At 42.2% G+C, this 15,577-nt stretch overlaps 1 protein-coding gene across 5 annotated transcripts in view; it reads right to left on the bottom strand.

Moving 5' to 3' along the window:
• Positions 1 to 1,264: 1,264 nt before the first annotated feature.
• The window catches only part of unc13bb (unc-13 homolog Bb (C. elegans)), a 106,898-nt gene continuing 92,585 nt past the window's right edge, over positions 1,265 to 15,577 (bottom strand). For 4 of the 5 annotated variants that reach the window (XM_052525731.1, XM_035776146.2, XM_052525732.1 and 1 more), the window contains 14 exons: positions 15,175 to 15,301; positions 14,986 to 15,082; positions 14,755 to 14,898; positions 12,157 to 12,234; positions 11,761 to 11,838; positions 6,161 to 6,249; positions 5,844 to 5,990; positions 5,547 to 5,670; positions 5,308 to 5,439; positions 4,990 to 5,137; positions 4,593 to 4,649; positions 4,256 to 4,348; positions 4,001 to 4,160; positions 1,265 to 3,850 (listed from right to left, as the gene is read on the bottom strand). In XM_052525731.1, the coding sequence (XP_052381691.1) occupies positions 3,565 to 3,850; positions 4,001 to 4,160; positions 4,256 to 4,348; positions 4,593 to 4,649; positions 4,990 to 5,137; positions 5,308 to 5,439; positions 5,547 to 5,670; positions 5,844 to 5,990; positions 6,161 to 6,249; positions 11,761 to 11,838; positions 12,157 to 12,234; positions 14,755 to 14,898; positions 14,986 to 15,082; positions 15,175 to 15,301 (1,760 nt within the window). In that variant the 3' untranslated portion in view covers positions 1,265 to 3,564. The remainder of the gene's footprint in view (positions 3,851 to 4,000; positions 4,161 to 4,255; positions 4,349 to 4,592; positions 4,650 to 4,989; positions 5,138 to 5,307; positions 5,440 to 5,546; positions 5,671 to 5,843; positions 5,991 to 6,160; positions 6,250 to 11,760; positions 11,839 to 12,156; positions 12,235 to 14,754; positions 14,899 to 14,985; positions 15,083 to 15,174; positions 15,302 to 15,577) is intronic. The other variant, XM_035776145.2, reaches the window with a different exon arrangement.

Genomic DNA, 15,577 nt, shown 5'->3' with positions numbered 1-15,577 from the left:
GCAAAAGGGGGTGCAACTCAATATTAGGAAGGTGCTCCATACCAAATTTGTCCATCGGCTCAGTTCTTATAGCCCTGGTTTGATATGGTGCCATCTAGTAGTGTAGTGTGGCTGATTATTCTCAAATTCATTAGAGGCTAATTCATTGAGTCTTCATAACGAAATCTGGAGTCAATATGATTTATGGTTCATAAGAAGATTAAGTATTTTTTGCATCAGCATTAGTGCTAACGTGCATCTATAGGTACTGTCCATCCATACAGTATTTGAATGTAGCAAAAAAAAAATCTCAAAACCATTAAGCGACTGATGTAATGAGTCTATATACACTAAATCTGGAGTGAATCTGGCATATGGTTCATGAGATGATTTTGAGCATTTGCGTTAAATATGTAAATAATTAGTTAATAGTTTCCATGTTTTTTGAGAAATCAACAAGAAATTCAGTGTGGTTCATCTTAGGGAAGTCCATGATAGCGATGACACATTTCAGTTGATAGGTCACTATGGAAGTGGATTTAGTGGTTTAAATGGACACAAATCTGATTTGTCAATAACCATCTTTTGACCAATCCCTTAGTTTGTGAAAAGTTTAGATAAGTACCATGGTCCTACATTCCAAATGTAGTCAGATTTTTATGATTATTTAAAAGCATTAGTTTTACATAGTCAAATTTGATTGTAAAGGTTCCTTATTTTTGAAGATAAATGCCAAACTTAACACGGTTCATCATGGTAATGTTTGTGATGACCCTAAAAAGTTTGAGTTGATGGGCCATTTTCTAGTGGATTTAAATGGTAAAGTAAAATCAGATTTCCTGATTTATCAATTACTCAGTCATCTCTTAACCAATCCCTTAACTTAATTTGAGATCATCTAAGAGATGTACCATGGGCCTACATACTGAATTTGTTTTTTTTAGAGTGTATGGTTCATGAGAATACGTTTTTTCAAAAGTAAAAAAATAAATAAAAAAATGTCCAAGATGGAGGAAAACCTATCCTGACGGACATTATGGATCCTTGAGGAGAATATGTTCAGGATGAGGAAAGACACCTACATTGTTTTTTTAGAAAGACACCTACAAACAAGGTTTCAAGTGTTTAGGTCAAACGGGCCGCCGGATATGAGGGTTTAAGTGAGACTGCTTATAACAGTGCCACCTATAGACCAATCGGTGTTTCTGTGTGCCAAATTCAAAACAAAAGTAACCAATCTATGAGAGTTCGCTGTGAACCCCTAATAATTAGCCAGACACATCAATAGCTATTTCTTAAATACTTTATACAAAATTAATAAATTGTAATGTACACATTTTAATGATCAATACCATGATTTTTCCAGTTGCAAAATACAAATAAAACTTCACAAAAGTCCAGTTACTCGGACATACAACACGTGCTAACTATTGTAGTGATTTAATTATAGTGCAATTCTTCACAAGGTTTAAAAAATGTAAATGAAACAAAAAGTGAACTCTTGCACAGCTTGGCACAAGGAACATGTATTTGAGTGGCAATGCCCTCCTTAGAAGTAGACATTTTCTCCTAAATCAACAGCCCAAAAGATGTATTCACATTGGTACTGTAGATTCTGCATATAAAGCCCAGATATAGCTTTAACAGTGATGTTGCAGTTTTCTTCTTTGTGTGAACATCAAACTGACTATTATTGTATGGACAACGGCAGTGTTACTTGACAAATAGCAAAACATTCTCCTCGTTTCTATCAGGGATATGACAGGCATGCATTACCCCTTCCTGTATACTGTAGATCCAATAAACTCATGATACCGTACTGAACATCACTCAAACATTTTTTAAGATCAAAATAGAAAATAACGAAAATATAAATACTGTATCTCAGAAAATGAATACATCTAAACAAATATAAATCCTCCAATAAAATTAAAAACAAAAATAAAGTAACAACAATAAGGAAAATCACAGACAATATCAGTCTGATACGGTTGATTTAGGTCAAATTGACCAACCCTCTGTATCGTTGTGAGACAAAAGAAATACACAGAAAATGGGGGGTAAAAACATGTATATATAAATCTTCTATTATCACCAATGTAAGGCCACTCAGAGATACAAGGAAACATAGCTGAAAAATATTTGCAAGCCGAGAGTTTGGACTGCCTTTTCCTAGCCTCGTTACGAACCATACGAGGCTAGCCTTTCCCTCATCTGAGATTAAAATCATTTTAACTCCTCTGGTCCCAAAAGACCCTCTAGGTCCAGTTAGTATCTGTAGGGTCCTGCTAGAAAACTGCAGTAAAAAGCAATTCAAAACCACTTTGAAAACTATACTCAAACTCCATCTAGCAGCCCTCTGTTTGCAAAGTAGACCAGAGTATACATATGGAATAAATACATAAAAACTATAAACAAAATGGCTGTCATTGAGGGTTGGCAACATTAGCCAAATGTTTGTAAAATGTTGTATTCAACAGGGTTATTTAGCAGTGATTACTAAGTTCAAGACAGGGGCCCTACATACATCATTGCCGTTTTTGATGTAAGAAGCAATAGTCCATATTAAAAAGTGCTCACCACTCTTATCCTTAAAAGGAAGTTTCTCTGGATAGAAGGCAGCCCTTGTGTTAAGAACATTTGACAATTTAGACTAAAAAGTGTTACAGTAAATCTTATTCAAAGTGCATTGTTAACACTGTATGGGACTAATGGGTTATGAATAGGAGCCCAATACTTGACAAGGCACACAACTTACAAACCCTTTACTCGAGTGCTGTTGCCGTTACAGTACCTCATGTCAAAAAATAGAGGGGAGACAAAACTCACTTCAGAACCACCACACGGCACTAATTTCAATACAAGAAAAAAAAACACACTTCACTTTTCTACAGGGAAAAACAGTGGATTTGTACACTATATTTAGGAGTAGGGTACTTGACATGCAGTAGAAGTCCAAACGATAGAAACCAGGTGAATCTACTTCGAACAAAACACCAACAACGACATCCTGCATTTTGACCCTAATAGTGGCATCAATGAGATGAACATGGATCCTGAAGAACACTAAAGAGAGATTGAGGAAGATAAACAGCTTTCTACTACAGTTACAGTTTTGTGTCTGAACTTCACACATTCACAGCTTCTAAAGTGTAAGGCATCAAACATATGGCCACAGTTGGGGGGTATTGCACATGAACACTGAGGGGGATTGTGGGGTGAGGGGGAGACCCTGTACTTAAGTACATACAGGCTGGCAGGAATTGATTGGCATATAGCGCCCATGTCATGTCCATAGTGCCAGACTGGCGAACCAACATAAGTACAATATCGTGTGAGATTGTGCCTAATAACCATTGAGTGAGAGAGAAACTAACTACGTATGTGTAGGAGATGGTGAGTGAGGGACACAAAAGGTGGAGTCTGAGAAAAACACAGTGAGTGACAGTGTGATGGTGAACCAGTGTCCATCAAACAGCCAGTAGCAGCCAGGGGACATTATTAGTCCAACGTAGTAGTAGTCAATGCGCTCCTATTACTTCCCACTTTACTAGAGGCCCTTCACACCCCTCCTTCAGGAAGACCTCATCTGCCCTCCTCCTCAGAGCGTAACTCAGACTTGAGCTTGACGAACTCCTTGGCCACCTCGTCGTTGGAGCGCTGGGAGAGGATGCGCATGGCGGTGAGGCCGGTCTCGTCCATGGTGACCCGCTGACCCAGGGGGCACCAGCACGCCACACTGCCCTTCTCTGCCACATCCCGCAGCTGCATCACAGCCATGCCCACCACCCGATCGGCACGGCCAAAACAGTAGTCCTTCACACACATCTGCAGCTCGTAGCACTCAAAGCCATCCTCATTACCTAGGATACTGAGGAGACATGGAAGAGGGGAGGGAGATCATTTTTTTACACCTTTATTTTTTTTAATTTTTTACAATGAGCAATGGCTATTTCAAGGGAGTACACATTGATGATTTTAGGCAACAGGCTACTGTACTATTGCTTGGCTCTGGACTCACAAGTGGAAGGTCTCGTTGAACTTGGGCGCCCAGCTGTTGTTCTTGGACTTGGATTGGAACTTGCGCTTCTTGTCACTGAGGTGGGGTCCAATCATGGTGATCTCCACAAAGGGCCGGAACATCCCAGACGTCTGCCACTTCAGATCATTGGCTCCCACCACTGGTACAACGAGGAAGGAGATGAGTTTGTTTGTTGGGATGGGGAAAAGTGTTTATTGGAGTAATTGTTTTCCTTAACTCCACAAATATACAAACCTTTGACAGTGACTTTGTGCTCCCCAGTACCAGGGTGGGTGAATAGGTCGATCTGAATGGATATCTCTCCCACCGGCTTGTCCACTCCTGACCCTAGCGCACACAGATGGAAACAAGACATTATCTTCCAGTGGTGGTCAGTGTGATTATAGATACCAGTAGTATCCTTTAGGGAGGAGGAGGAGAGGGTATGGGTAGGGTCATACAACCAGGAGGAGGAGCAGTCAACGTTGGTGTTTGGGGTAAACTCACCCACAGGGGCAGATGGGAGGGGGTTTATGTACAGAGTAAAGGAGACCGGTGTTAGCACATGCTATCCATTAATGGCACCACCTACCCCTGGAGGGTTGTATTTTTTCGTTGGGAGTTAACCTAATACCCTTCCCATTGTGCACTGGTGAGGAGGCAGCAGTAAAGATCCCAAGAAAGAAGACAAATAAGCAAACAGTGTCAAATGGCAGCAGTGAGTCATTTTCGACAAATCACAGCACACAGAACAGTCACAGAGCCAGTGTTTCTAGGTATGTAACAGAGGCTCAGTATTTAGCTGATAGATCAACTTCAAGCCCAATACTAAATAGAACAGTATTCAAGAGGGAGCACTGGAGCCTCTGGTGACCCCTGGTGGCAAAGCAGGGGAGAAGCAAAGGTCTTATTTTATGACTAAATTATTTAGTTAGACACAATGGGAAGCAGACTGATGCTATTGTGTGTGTGTGTGTCCGCTGCCTCACCTTGTGTATGTTGTGTTGTGACGAAGGTCTTGATGAGCGTGTCTGTGGTCTGTGTGTAAAGGGACAGAGCGTGGCGTAGTGAGGTCAACTCAGGACTCTTCTCCAGGAACGCCTTCTTCAGACCGTTCCCTCCTGCATGGAAGTATTGCTGCAGAAGAGTGAGAAGTGAGTGAGAGAGAGATGAAAAGGGAGAAGGTTTGATTCCCTAATATACAATGAATGAGGCCTGTAATTAAAGGATCAGCAACACAGTCCCCTCATCATCTAAGTAGTAACTTTACCACAGGTGTATGTTTGCCTATAAACTCAAAGACAAACTTTGATTGTGTCCAGTGCTATATCCATGACAGCACACTGTTTAGGTGTCAGGCTTTTGGCCTCTCCTGCCATGTGATCTTTAAGCTTCGAGAGCTGCCCCAGTTCCTTGGCTGCAGACAGGATCTGAGCGCCCTGAGGAGAGGAATACACAACATTAGGTGACGGTGTGTTTGGAGTAGAGTCTCGTGAGGAAAAGGGCCAGGTTTGAAGGTAAATGTTAGGAGGGTGTTAGGCCTTACGAAGGTGTCATTTCCTTGGGGCAGGACGATGGTCTTCTCCAGGCTGCTCATCACAATCCTCCACAGCTCTTTCAGAACCCGCTTTAGAACAGTCTTCTCACACGCTGTGGCAAACAGCGTTAACCTGCATAGACACACGGACGTTTAATGAGACAACACATACAGCAAATCAACAAATACACAATCACGCAACATGGCACAACATACTGACAAAAACTGACTGACTTCTGAGGGAACGCACCAAAATGGGCACCACCAAATCAGCAGCCAATAGAAAAGCAGGAGGGATCCACTCACTTTGAATCCAGGAAGTCCATAAGTGGCCGTAGCACGTTGTCCGAGTCGGCCTCCACCATGTTGCGGCTGTTGGCGTTGACTGGGCCCTTGATCTGGTACAGCAGAGAGGCCATCTGTCTCATACAGTCATCAATACAAACCTGGAAACTACAGGAGAGAAAGGAGCCACAGGTATTAGGGTTCAGAGCCAAAATGGACTCCATATACTACAGACTGAAGCGGTGTGCATGAGTCCACAGTAGAAACATTATGAGTGACATAGTATGGGGAGAGTGTACACGTTGGAATCCTGGGACTGTGTGGGAGCATGCGGGTACCTGTTTCCGAACGTGGTACTCAGCTCATCCAGCACATTGTTCAGCTTGACCTGAAGCTCATTCAGGAGGTCACTGGCTTCTGTGTCCAGCTGGAGACAAACAGGCAGACACACAGATAGTCAGACAGACGCAGCGAAGCACACAGAGACAGTGTAATAAGTACAGAAGTACTGAGTAGAGAATTGTTTTTGTAAAACAGTTAAGCATGATTCTCATAAACCATAGATATGGGGGAAAACAGCAACATAATTCCCTTTGATGCCACATAATATACATACTGTAAAGTACGCGAATTGCAAGTCAAAGTAGAGCGCACAATAATCCAGCAGCAATGGAGAAAATGAGTTATTCTGCTTTTTGCCAGTAGATGAACGAGCATGGCAAGAAAAGGCAATGGTCACTCAAACATCGTTTTCAGAGAAACTGTGAAAAATGTTTGACTGAAGTAGCGAGATTCCCTATACTTGCAATGTCACTGCTACTTCTCTTCCAGTTAGTTACAGTCATTGTTATTAGAGCCAACACTCCTGTAGACTAACCCACCTTTTTGTCGGTAATAATCACCACCTTCAAAAAAGACAGCAGATGAAAGAAAATGGCGGTTTAATATGACAGCAGATTCATTGACTCAGAAGTATATTCTATTGGAGGACCACCAGGGTTCACAATGTGTCCCGTATCTACAACCACAGCATCAGTCTGACAAAAACCATCACAGAGGCCTAAAGCAACCACAGCCAGACAGATGACAACATGATGTGGCCCATTAAGCTAATGCTTCAATAGGCCAGCTGATACATGGACTGCCAGGGACTAGACTACATGTCTAGATTGGCGACAAGAGTATAGGACAGCTGTAGGGGAGACTACTGAAGGAGTTCTGCACCAGTGGATACGAGGAAGGCTTACAGGGGCTATAGGGAGAGATTGAGTATGTTTTTCATGAGCCTCCTGTACGTGTGTATACTGCTGAGTAAGTGACAGTTAGTGAGAGTGATACAGTGTTAGTGGAGATGGGAACTGATGATGTCACATCCTTACTACACTCACCTTCTCCTCGTCTTTCTTTTCAGGCTATCAGAGAGTGGGAGGGGGGAAAAAGGAGATGACCGTATTTATTGCTGTCTTTTATCAAGAGCTAGTATGGAGGTAAAAACTAGAAATACATGGCAAATATCTGATGGTGCTATAAAATAATATTGTACCAATTGGGAAATGTGTTGACCAATGAACCAGTGACATTTTTGTGAGCAGCATAGCTACTGCTCAACTATACAACCCAGGGATAAAGGCACAAACTAACCCACCTTTTCCTCTGGGGGTGCATCCATCTTTGAGAGACGTACAATAAATAAAAATAAATTAAAAAGTCAAATGAGTCTTTTGTTGCAATAAAGTACAGACCAGCAACAGACCCAACTAGTACTAACAGCAGGAGAAGATATAGGATAATAAACTTAACCAAGACAAAATTGTTAAAAGAGGTACAGTAAACCTTTGCATACATACTGTAGGACTACATATTGTATGTATGCAACACTTGTTTGTAATGAACCCACCTTCTCTTTGTCAGTCTATTGAAAACAAAAGAAAAGGGAAAATAACTAAAATCATTAAACTGCGTAGTAGTCTGAAAGTAAATGAAGTTGTGGGAAGGAGATGTCTGTGTAATGGAGCGCAAGACAGCTGCACTTGGATTTAGCCAACAGGTAAGGGACAACAGTACCTATATGACTATATAGGGGAAGAGTGTTGCACCAAACAGATGACCAGTGAAAAACCCAACAAGATCAAAGTCACCCGGGTAACGATGGTGGTGTCCATTCCCACCATGAGAAGGCACAATGACGTGACGAATGCGAGTGTGACCACCACTACGTGAGTGGAGAGGGGCAGTGAGTGGGAATGACTATATGTGACCATGACGATATCAGTGAGTGTGTCACTGACACAACCTCTACTACACCAAACAAACCTCAACCTGCTCCTCCTCAACCACCTCCTCCTCCACACTTTCCTGAAGGGTTGGAGTGAGACAGAACACAAAACATACTGTGAACCTCCAGCCAGAGGCAGAACGGTTGATAAACCCTCAGAGAAATGATTGATACACTGAGTCAGTTTACAAGTTACACCAGCCGACCATGTCAACAATGACAGCAGTATCAGACATTACAGTATCATGTTCTGTATTTACAGTGCATTCGGGAAGTATTCAGACGCCTTCCCTTTGTCCACATTTTGTTGTTACAACCTTATTCTAAAATGAATTAAATAAACAATTTCCTCAGCAATCTACACTCAATACCCCGTAATGACAAAGCAAAAACGGGTTTTTAGAAATTTGTGCAAAGCATTAAAGATCCAAGAAAACAGTTGCATCCATCATTCTTAAATGTAAGTAGTTTGGAACCACCAAGACTATTCCTATAGCTCGCTGCCAGGCCAAACTGAGCAATCGGGGGAGAAGGGCATTCTTCAGGGAGGTCACTAAAAACCAGATGGTCACTGATAGCTCCAGACTTCCTCTGTGGATATGGGAGAACCTCCAAGAAGGACAACCATTTCTGCAGCAGTCCACCAATCAGGCCTGTATGGTAGAGTGGCCAGAATGAAACCACTCCTCAGTAAAAGGCACATGACAGCCCGCTTGGAGGTTGCCAAAAAGGCACCTAAAGATCTCGACCATGAGAAACAAGATTCTCTGGTCTGATGGAACCAAGATTGAACTCTTTGGCCTGAATGCCAAGTGCCACGTCTGGAGGAAAACTGACACTATCTCTTACGGTGAAGCATGGTGGTAGCATCATGCTGTGGCAATGTTTTTCAGTAGCAGGGACTGGGAAACTAGTCAGGATTGAGAGAAAGCTGAACAGAGCAAAGTACAGAGAGAGATCCTTGATGAATACCTGCTCCAGAGCACTCAGGACCTCAGACTGGGGGCAAATGTTCACCTTCCAACACGACAATGACCCTAAGCACACAGCCGGGACAAGTCTCTGAATGTCCTTGAGTGGCCCAGCCGGAGCCCGGACTTGACCCAATCAAACATCTCTGGAGAGACCTGAAAATAGCTGTGCAGCGATGCTCCCCATCCAACCTCACAGAGCTTGAGAGGATCTGCAGAGAAGAATGGCAGAAACCCACCAAATACAGGTGTGCCAAGCTTGTAGTGTCATACCCAAGACTCAGGGCTGTAATCGCTGCCAAAAGTGCTTCAACAAAGTACTGAGAAAAGGGTCTGAATACTTGTGCAAATATGATCTGTTTTTTATTTATTTAACATTTGCAAAAATGTAAAAACAAAACTGTTTTTGCTTTGTCATTATAATGTACTGTGTGTAGAGTGATGAGGGAAAAAAACAATTTAAATCAATTTTAGAATAAGGTTGCAGCGTAACAAAATGTGGAAAAAGTCTAGGGGTCTGAATACTTTCCGAATGCACCGTACGGAAAAGGGGTCGTCAGTTTTCTATTTGAGGTTCAAAAACAATATATTATATATATGTATATCCATGTACAGAAAGTCCATACATGCACATACATAATGTCCTCGTCTTACACCCACCTGCCGCCATTCTATCATTTTGCCCATGTTGCCCTAGGTGGGGGAAAAGAAGGGGAAAATGCCCAAGTTTCTTTTATTCCTGCTAACTGCACGAAGTCAGCACCACAGTTTGAAGGTCAGAGTGATTATAATGAAGACCTGTGTGAAGGCTTTCCAGGACACAGGTAAAAAGACATGTCGTAACAGCAGAATGTTCATTATCAGTCAACGGTTTACGACCATTCCATTATATTGTACAATTTTGAAGATACTGTAGTTGGAGTATTTCTGACTATCAAAATAAACATAACGGAATTGTTTTTTTTATTTTTAAATTGGTGCTTGTTGACAATGAAACTTGAACAGTGCGTCTTGTCTTTTAAGTGTCTAATTTGTGTTGACAGGCATAAGAGTGTGAGTCAGCATGTACTGTGAAGTTCCTGTGAACTCTTCCTACTAAGCTTCATCCGAGATAACGCCATTCCTAATCACTCCTTCCCTCCCACATCTCCCTCCACCTCTACAGGAGCCCAGAACAGTCCGCCTTTCAAGTTCATCTCCTCACAGCACGACGCAGAGCTTTGACGACAACATCACGGCTTCACACAACCCCAGAGTTGTGCTTCTTTGAAAACACAGCTCAGATTAAAGTTCCACTCTCTACATTCATTAGATGAACACAGATTGTCTTACCTTAGAAAAACCCAACCACAAGCCAAATGCCATTCATCAGCAGTGAATAAACAAATCATTCTGGATACTAGCTTATTCCATGCATTTCACACTTTCACAGCCCCAATAATATGAAACTGATCCTCTGGGTGCAGAAGTTCTTACCATTACACTTCCATACCCTCAAAAGACTAAAGACTCATCTAATTGGCCACAGGGAACTATCATGTGAGAAATCTAGCTCCAGTAGTTGACTTGTCTATGGTTTTACTATGGGGGTTCCTAAAGGCTCTATAGAGGGTGAACTCTATCCTACAGTCGTCTAATGATAAATTACCCACCAGAGTCTTTCTCTCCTCATCCTCAGATCTGACCTGCTAGTCAGGGGGAAGGCGAGTTAGACAATACTTAATATACAACAGGATCTACAACACTTTGGCAACTATCAAACAGCCTCTGACCAAAAGTGAACGAACACACACCTTCTCGTCCTCTTCTTCCTCATCATCCACCTGCTCGTCAATCTTAAGCAGCGAAGGAAACACCTATTTAAAGTTAATTTGTCAAAGTCTAGTGCTACAATTCAGCCATGGGTGCGTAAACCAAAACGATGGGATTACTAGGCCAAACTACAAACTGCTTTACTCAACATCCAAACCACATAACTGACTTACTACGCAGTAAGAACGGAACAATCATTCAGAATAAAGCATGTCCTAAACATACTTAACATATAGATACTACATTGTGCTCTTAAATTGGGATGCTAAACATACTGAAGGGACGGTAATGAAAACCTATAGACCGCACATAGCTTTATGCACTCTAGGAAATTGATCTAGGGACATAATAGAATCACCAAGGGCATATGTTAATGTAACAGTCTAGTAGTCTACACAATAAGCACTGGCTTATAGCTGCTATTGATCTAATGCTTTATTCCACATGGCAGGATACTACAGTAGCACACATCCACTTTTCCAAGTCACGTGAACCATCTCCCTACCATTGCTTCCGCTTTTGCAATCTGGTACGGAAAGACAAACATTCATAATCTTGTCTATGAAGAACAGTCACACACAAAAGCAATTTCAACCATGTGTTCACATAGAGCAAATAGTTGATGTTCTTCATTTCTCTAGGTGTGATGCCAGAGTAGCACATCATTCACTCCTTTAAATCAAAACCTGCTAAAACCAACGGCTGCTCGACCGGTTGCATGAGCCCAGAGACACAATGCGCATGTAGTTCTCTCCAGGAGGTTTCTGGTGGTCCAGAGCACAGTGAGTATGAACATTGTTCACCCCGATTCCATCTTACCCATCTGTGAGAAATAGCTATTTGTTATCATCTTTTCCCCGTACATAGTGTTGCTGCTTACCTGTTTGGCACCCATGGACTCAAACATCTTCTCCAGCTGGATACGCAACTGCTGCACATTGTTCATCAGTACACAGGGCTACGAAGGGGAAGAGAGCGAGCGATAGAGACCATTTAGAGGTTGAAACTCCCATTGAAAACACTAAGGATACAGTGCATTATGAAAGTATTCAGACCCCTGGACTTTTTCAACATTTTGTTACGTTACAGCCTTACTAAAAAATGTGCAATAATGTCTAAAAACTATTAAATACATTTTAGAATAAGTCTAACGTAACAAAATACGGAAAAAGTCAAGGGGTCTGAATACTTTCCGAATGTATTCTGAATGTCTGAATACTTTCCGAACGTATTTTGTTACATTGTATGTTGTGTAAGGCAGAATATGAAGACTTACAATCTTCTCTTTGTCAGAGTAGGAGGGGAAGCTCTTGGTCAGAATGGCACTGTACTGCAGAAGAACTTTGGCAATAGTCTGTGGGGAGGAAAACAGGTCCATGGAAATATGTCCTTTTCTGTTAATGGGAAGTGGCCTTTAACACTGTCTAGAAGCTAGTGTGTTTTTTAGGTAAAGTTAGAGTGAGGATATGTGAGGTTACTGTCGGGTAACTTTTCTGGACTACTGCTGGAAAGAGTCCTCTGAAAGTAGGAATGCATTCCCTGAATATATTCTCTGTGATGAAAAACCTCAGCCTCAAGCCCAGCTAGAAAGTACGATTGTCGCATTAGACATTTCTATTTAATAAGAACATATCATATCCAATTCCTTTACACAAATGTTAAAGTCCCCCAGACAATGCTCGGGCTGCTTTTATAGAAATAGGATTTTCTAAGGCTAATATCTGTAATAAGGGTATAGTACTCTAAAATAAGAAAAGCAATGGTAAGGATTTCTCTAAAGGAAAGAGTTGGCTGCTTTCCGAAGAAAATGCAATGGGCGGTCATGATCAATAATCACTTTAATGAGATTTGGGGCTATTTCAAAAGGTTTGAGCAAATGCCAAACTTTTTCCACCAATAACCAGGTTTCCATCCAACCATTTCATGCGAGTAAAGTACATGTCGGGAAAAATAATGTTGCGACAGGCCTGATGGAAAAGCTCATTTGTCTGAAAATGTTGAGAAAACAAAATACGCTATACAAGGTGGGATCTTTTTGTGTGAATAAAATTGGGCGAGAAATGGCAGGATAAACTTGGAGTCACACAATGATATGTTGTGTGGTCCTCACACTACAACTCGGGAAAGCATACAATTTATTAGGCTACAGATGAAATAAATTCTTCACAGGGTTGGGTGTCCCGACTGGCGCAGCGGTCTAAGGTACTGCATCGCAGTGCTTGGGGTGTCACTACAGACCCAGGTTTGATCCCAGGCTATGTCACAACCAGCTGTGACTGGGAGTCCCATAGGGCGGCACACAATTGTCCCAGCGTAGTCTGGGTTTGGGGATGGTTTAGCGGAGGGGGCTTTAATTGGCTCATCGCGTATTAGCGACTCCTTGTGGTGGGCTGGGTGCCTGCAGGCTGACTTCAGTCGTCAGTTGAATGGTGTTTCCTATGACACATTGGTGCAGCTGGCTTCCGGGTTAAGTGGACGGGTGTTAAGAAGCGTGGTTCGGCGGGTCATGTTTTGGAGGACACATGACTCCACCTTAACCTCTCCCTAGCCCGTTGTGGAGATGCAGCGTTGAGACCAGATGGAAATTGGGGAGAAAAATGTACATTTTAAAAACTTCACAGGTTGATGAAAGTGCACGGTGATGAGCTTGATGTTGTTTTCCAATAAATATAGAGGGTCTTATTCTGGTAACATGATGATCAATGCTTGGGTGCCGTTTGAGAAACAAAAATAATCTCACTATTTTGTTCATAATATTCTCAACATGTAGGTGGCTTAACCAGGATCTGGGGAAAAGAAATGACGAATATGACTAGATCTCTTCTCTGCCCAGAAAGCTACCATTCATGCTACCACTCACCAGCTCTGCGAGTTTATGTCAATATATATGTTTGTTACTCACCAAATACGCAACAATTGTAATTTACTGCAGTTATGCCCGGTACGTACTTCCAGAATAGGTGTATATGAAAATGTACAAGCAAATGTATTGTTTTTGACCAGAAAAGGCACTGCTAGGGTTTCAATAATTTTCCTGGTTTCCCCCCAAATCCCAGTTGGAAGGTGCCGGAATCAGGAGGGAATGAGCCACGACATGCTGAATCCTCCAACAAGGATTTCTGGAAAACCAGGGAGTTTATTGAAAGTACACACAATTTTGCAACCCTAGCGATGCCTCTTCTGGTCAAAAACATTTTTTAAAATTTAGACCTATTTTGGAAGTACAATACATACCAGCTGTAACGGCAGTAAACTACGTTAGATGCAGGCACATTTGGTGAGTAACAAACATATTTTGACATAACTCTTGCAGAGCTGGTGAATGGTAGCTTTCTGGTCAGAGATCATCATATTCATCCTATCCTTTGCCAAGACACTGGATCAGTAGGTAGCATACCTGCACTGTATGTACAAGCTCTTGGCTAGAGCGCACACTGTGTGCCAAGTAATGAGTGGGCACATTCGCAATAGAAACACAAATTTATTCATGAACAAAACCATTCGAGTTGAAAATGCGGTGGAAGCCCATTTAGTACATGGAAATGTAACCACACGTTATTCTTATGTGCACTACGTCATCACGCACAGCCTTTACCCGCAACAAGTCAATTTGATGGAAACATCTCTGCTGGGAAAATGTGCATATATTTTTTTAATGCCGATTTTTTTATATTCACATTCAAATGTGTTGCCAATTGGATGGAAACCTAGCTATTGTTTGAAAAACATTTCAAGCCAAAAGTAGAACTCAAGCATGACTCAGGGTTCCCTAAAATCAATCTCACAGATGGTGGAGATATGAGAGAACAATCTATCCCAACAGGCATTTGTCAACAGGTCAGACAGGTAGCTAGGACAACGAGGGTAAGGTTACCTTGGCGAATCGTCGGCTGTAGTGGGCCATGACCTTTGGGTCAGGACAGTCCAGTTTCTTGATGATCTCAAAGCTCTGGTTGAGCTGGGTGAAGACGTCCACCACCGAGCAAGAGAAGAGAGCATGCTCAGATGTCTGCTGGAACTGGTGGGAAAAGGGGATGGAGACAATTGTAACTATATCGTTTATAGTGAAGAGCTGACAAAGATTGGTTATTTTCCCGTTACTCACTCCATCTTTCTTGTCTCTCTCCAGAGCTCCATGCATGAACTCCATGGAAACGCTTTCATTCTCATCCAGCCACTGCAGCACAAACTGTAAGAACCACCTGCACATGGGAAAGATTGGCGAAGGGGTAAAATAGAGTGAACCTATCTTTATACACATTTCTTAAGTTAAAACAAGTCACGGTTAACTCACGATGGGTAGTCGGGTACAACCCCTTTGAAGTTTGGCAGGTCCTTCACATACTCATTGTACAGCCACTTGACCTTGAAGTGCAGGTTCATGTAGTCGGCACTCTTACACAGCCGGTGCTTTTCATGCTCTGTGGAGACAAACACACCAGAAAGTCAGTGTGTGTCTCTCTGAGGGTGTGTTTCTTTTTGTGCGTATCATTGTGTACAAGTGTGCATAAATATGCACTTATGTATGAGTGTCTGAGTCATGATATTACTGTAAGAGAAGTATGGATATTTAGGGCACAGAAAAGGTAGGATTCAGTAAGCTTGGAGGTAGAAGAGTGAAGAGCAGCCAGCCACCCCCAGCGGGCTGTACAGCCACAGCCAGGTGACATGAGGGCTCTCAACTGGGCTTTGAAGTG

Source organism: Oncorhynchus keta, chromosome 9, assembly GCF_023373465.1.
Source record: "Oncorhynchus keta strain PuntledgeMale-10-30-2019 chromosome 9, Oket_V2, whole genome shotgun sequence".
Lineage (NCBI taxonomy): Eukaryota > Metazoa > Chordata > Actinopteri > Salmoniformes > Salmonidae > Oncorhynchus > Oncorhynchus keta.
Note: the sequence above shows the minus strand (reverse complement) of the source record. Positions and strands in the feature narration are given on the sequence as shown.